This window comes from Gadus chalcogrammus, chromosome 20 (genome assembly GCF_026213295.1).
Source record: "Gadus chalcogrammus isolate NIFS_2021 chromosome 20, NIFS_Gcha_1.0, whole genome shotgun sequence".
Classification (NCBI taxonomy): Eukaryota; Metazoa; Chordata; class Actinopteri; order Gadiformes; family Gadidae; genus Gadus; species Gadus chalcogrammus.
The window spans coordinates 12395064-12400063 of record NC_079431.1 but is presented as its reverse complement, the minus strand read 5'-3'; the positions used below and the strand labels follow the sequence as shown (position 1 = coordinate 12400063).

Below are 5000 nucleotides of genomic sequence, written 5' to 3'. Positions count from 1 at the left end.
TGTCTCCTCTCCTCGCGTTTCCCTCTCCTTTACTCCCTCCTTCCCCTCTCTTCTTTCCTCCAATGTCCTTTACCCTCTAATCTCCTCCCCACTCCTATCCTCTCCCCTACCCACGTTTCTTCTCCTCTCCTCTGCTCCAGTCTCTCCTCCTCTCCACCCCGCTCCTCTACTCCATTCCATTCACTCCTCCTCTCATCTCCACTCCTCCGCTCGTCTCCTCTCCTCTCCTCTCCTCTCCTCTCCTCTCCTCTCCTCTCCTCTCCTCTCCTCTCCTCTCCTCTCCTCTCCTCTCCTCTCCTCTCCTCTACCCTAGTCTCTCCCCCTCTCCACTTCCCTCTCCTCTCCTCTCCTCCACTCCAGTCTCTCCTCCTCTCATCTCCCTTCTCCTCTTATCTCCTCTCTTCCCCTTTGCTGCCCTTTCCCTCTCCTCTCCTCTATTGTCCTCTCTCCGCGCTTTCCCTCTCCTGTAAGAGATCACAGGTTAGCAGATGAAAGACATGGAGCAGTGTGGGACTGTCTTGATGTGGTTTTAAACAAGATGCGGGGAACCGTGTTCCTCAGATGTTTCCTTACCTCACATCCCTTTTATGTGAGTGTGTCTCTCTGTGTGTTTACACTCGACAGCATGGAGGCGGGGAGGAGAACGGGTGGTGGAGAGGGCCAGAGAGCTCAGGTCTGCAGCTGAAGAAGAAGGCACAGGTGAGGGATGAGGAGTAAGCTGAAGCTTACCTGCGTGTTGGCTTGTGTTCTGACGGTCATGCCGACCCCTCCAGATGGGCAGTGTACGCCCATAGTCAGTTACCCAATTTAGCATGCTGAGTGTTTCCTCCTAACCATCAAATGTTAATTTCACCCTTATTTTATCCTGAAGCACTCCTTCAGTTGTAGTTTTTTAACCGTTGTTTTAACCACCTTCCAATTTGATCTGCATGCAAAAATGTATGGCCCTTAAGTTAGCTTTGGTACTTCATCCCAGCACAGGTTGTCACCTACACACTGCACCACTCTTACTCACTAGTGTAAGAGTGAGATATTCCTTTCCCACAGACATTTATATGACACACTTTACCAAAGTACACTATATATGTGAGACTATGGTACTCTTCCAAACCACATGTCTTACTCCTTGTGTGATTAGTTTAAGTTCACACGGGAGAGCTGCAACTTTCCAGTAACATGTTTGAAAAGCAACACTAACGTTTTCACTAGACCTCCTTCAAATATAATGTTTCTGTTATCACTGTTGCCTCAGTGGCTCAGTTAGATATTTAATATAGCGTCTGATAAGGACAACAAAAGCCTTTGCTGATAAGATTGGAAGTTATCTACCTTCATGCGGATGGAGTTTGACTTATTATTATTGTTTTTCTAATCTGATTAGACTCTCCCTGTTCCACGGGGCCAGACCTTGCAGGACGATCCGAGAGTGAGAGCTATGGGGAGTGGACAAGAACAAGCAGACCACAGAAAGTATGTTACGCACAAACACACATGTAATAATAATAATAATAATGGATTGAATTTATCTAGCGCTTTTCTAGACACTCAAAGACGCTTTACAGTGAAGGGGGGACCGCACTAAGGGGGTACATTCAAACGCTCACATAAACACACACACACCCACACATGCAAACGTGTGGACGCCCACTCATACACACACACACGGACAAAAACTTTCATAAAAGGTACGTTATGCACACACATGCACGCATGCAAACACACACATACACACACACACTCACAGTCAGACACCCACAGACATCCACTCACCCATGCCTTCAAACAAACGCATTGACGCACACATGCACGCACACACAGACACACACATACACACACACACACACATTATATCGGAACGAACAGACGTAATCATAGAAACATCACATCACATATTATGTGATGTGTCATATCTCATATGCTGCCATGGTAACACAAACACAGTAAAAGTAGACCATTAAGGCTTGATTTCACCTTACTTTTGCAGGCTGAACTCAGCATTCCTGGACCGACTGGAGAATCGCAGCCGGGCCGATGACGCATTGGCCTTCCGAGACTCCGAGAGCTGGGAATCCCAACGTTCCGAACCACCGCAGTGTTCCGTCGCTCATACAACACCAGATCCACCACAGAGCGATGCCGAATGGCCGGAATTGGCGGCGGGTGAGCTGACCTGAATGAGCTGGAATGGGCCAGAATGAGCCGGAATGTCACAGGTGGCGAAGGGTTGTGATCGTTGTCCGATCAGCGCTCAGCTTCTGCCTCATCCATGGTTAACCGAGCCTGAATCAGAGAGGGATGTTCTTAGGAGCCGGTGCTGCCCACCTCATCCTTTCTTAGACAACCTTGATTGTGTGTTTAGTCTGTGGCACATCAAAGGTTTTCGTGTGTATTCTGTAAGAAAAAATGGAAATGTAGGTAGGCTGTTTTATGTGGGGCTATGGCGCATCACATTCGCTGTTCGGATTGAACTGGTTTTGTGTGAGTGTGTGTGCGCGTGTGTGTGTGCGTGTGCGTTTCTGTGTGTGTGTGGTGTGTGTGTGTGTGTGTGTGTGTGTGTGTGTGTGTGTGTGTGTGTGTGTGTGTGTGTGTGTGTGTGTGTGTGTGTGTGTGTGTGTGTGTGTGTGTGTGTGTGTGTGTGAACGGATGCAGAAGGCACTTCATGTGCACTACTAATTGGTAGCTGAGAGGGGGACATTTTGTGGTTGAGTCAAGTCTGACAGACTCGTGGCTTCCTGCCCGGGAAGAGTACTTCCTGTCCAGGGTGACGGGAACTAGCTTACTGCCAGTAGTATACGTGCTCTGACATACAAAACACAATGAATTAAGGTTTGGTGCTGGGAGCTTTCTCAAAAATGATGTGCTTGCCATTAACGTACCATCGATAGGCCGCTTACATGGCGACAATGATGATTGTTATTGTTTTTTCGGTCATTGTTTAGTTATTCATCTAGAAATGTACAAGCCCTAAGGTTGCCTGCTGGTGTACATTATAGCCAAAATAGCCAAAGCAGAAGCAACGTCAAACATTTCACTTCTTTTCTCGGATTGTCAATAACGCATTTCGAAATGTCCATGTCACAGCTACAGTTAATGACACACTTATAGAATATACAATATAGAATATCACCTAAAATCTCCCATGCTCTGTAAATATTTAGGAACAGCGTTTTAATATCCATTTTGATCTACGCGGCACATGCAGTGCTTGCATCAGTGATTACCAATCTTAGTATCAGTTTCGTGTAATTTCCCAACAAGGCCAACCTTAACTCTAACAAGGGGGTCAGGCCATAGAGTACTAGCTTCAGTTGGAGTAAGATCTTTTCTACTTTGAATGGAGAGTCAAGACTTTACGAAGTGAACAAAGTCAGCGTACAAAGCCGCATCTGCATCCATCCGTTAAGTTGTGATTATTTTCTTCTTCGTTTTCCAGACTTGGAGGCTGAGTTTGACTGGGCCGTTCAGAAACTCAAAGTCACTTTCCCCGAGTGTAATCGAAGGTTTCTGGAGGACATCCTGAACCAGTGTGACGGGGACTGCCAGCAGGCGGCCGCGCTGCTCCATGAGACCATGAGCTGATTGAGCTTGTGCCTCTGAACCACGGGACCGCCACTACTTGGCATGGTATCTCATACAAATGGTCGCAAAGTCATTACAGAAATTTGAAATGCTCAGGCTAAAAGCTCCCTAATGCGTACAAGTTTACTTAAGTACATGGATTGAATTTCACTTGGAAAGTCTTATTTATAATACTGCATCACAATCTATGTTTTGCCAAAATTCTATATTCATAATATACTTTCCCATCGAGATTTTAGCCTGTGATCAGTTGTAGTGATCTGTTTGTTGTCATGGGCTTTCCCTTGAATGCCAATAAATCATTTTGTGTGTTTGTCTTGATGGTTTAAATTGTTTAGCTATAGGTCATTGCTATGACTCATAATCTTTGAATGTTTGGTTCCTAATTAAATCAGTGTGTGTTGGAACAACTCTCCCCAAATGTCTGCTTCTTTCTAAGGTTTCATATCATTTCAGAAGAAAGATGCACTCAACTTTGCAGAGGAAATATCTATTTCAAAGCTACATGAAATGAATGTAATCAAAGAGACCGTGAGATTCATCAAAGTGACACATTGAAAATTACCATACCTTGACTTTATATTCCTTTGTCTGCTTCGAGATTAAATTTCTTGGCCACACAAAAAAAAGTCATTCATGTTTGGTTTGAAGACACAAAGAAGCATTTGAACAAAACCAATGCCATGTAGGCCGTGTCAATTCCCCTTTTTATTCCCACATTAAAGCAAAAGGATCAACGTTTTTATAAAAAAAAAGCTCTTCTCTCATGGCCATGCTATCCACCGGGCCAACACACAAGGACAGCTCTTGTGTGGTGTGGCGTGGGGTTTCCAAACACACAAACACGCACGCACACAAACATGCACTCACACACACAACAACAATGCAGTTTCTTTTTTAGTCATTGTAGAAAGCTTGAATGCCACACTCCCACACTCGTCTTTGGCCCCCCGCCATAGAGAGGACGTGATGCTTATCACCTGTCGGACTCTACAACAAAGAACAAAGAGTGTTGCCCTCAATGTGGCGGGATAAAGCAGAGGAGAAAGCCCCAGATCAAAGGGTGGTGAGGTCATCACGGAACACTTTCACTGTGAAATGATGACACACCACAACTGACGATGGCAGACCCACGCCTAGCCTAGAACGTATGTGTCCGTGTGTGTTTGGGCGTGTGTGTGTGTGTGTGTGTGCATGTATGTTTGTGTGGGTGTGTTTGTGTGTGTGTGTGTGTGTGTGTGTGTGTGTGTGTGTGTGTGTGTGTGTGCGTGCGCGTGCCTCTGTGTGTGTGAGTGGGCTTGTTGGCAGGGGATCTGGTGCATGAGTTTTGCTGATCTGTCTCACTCAGATCAAGCCGAACTTTGAAAAATGTATTGTGTGAGTGGGTGTGTTTATGTGTGCGTGTGTGTGTACGTGTGATT

General features: G+C 45.7%; 1 protein-coding gene across 1 annotated transcript in view; it reads left to right on the top strand.

The window, feature by feature from the left end:
* Positions 1-4304, top strand: part of epsti1 (epithelial stromal interaction 1) — a 12250-nt gene extending 7946 nt beyond the window's left edge. Inside the window, exons 8-11 of the mRNA XM_056580120.1 lie at positions 625-699; positions 1382-1470; positions 1985-2160; positions 3434-4304. Coding sequence (XP_056436095.1) covers positions 625-699; positions 1382-1470; positions 1985-2160; positions 3434-3579 — 486 coding nt within the window. The 3' untranslated portion in view covers positions 3580-4304. The remainder of the gene's footprint in view (positions 1-624; positions 700-1381; positions 1471-1984; positions 2161-3433) is intronic.
* Positions 4305-5000: the final 696 nt, after the last annotated feature.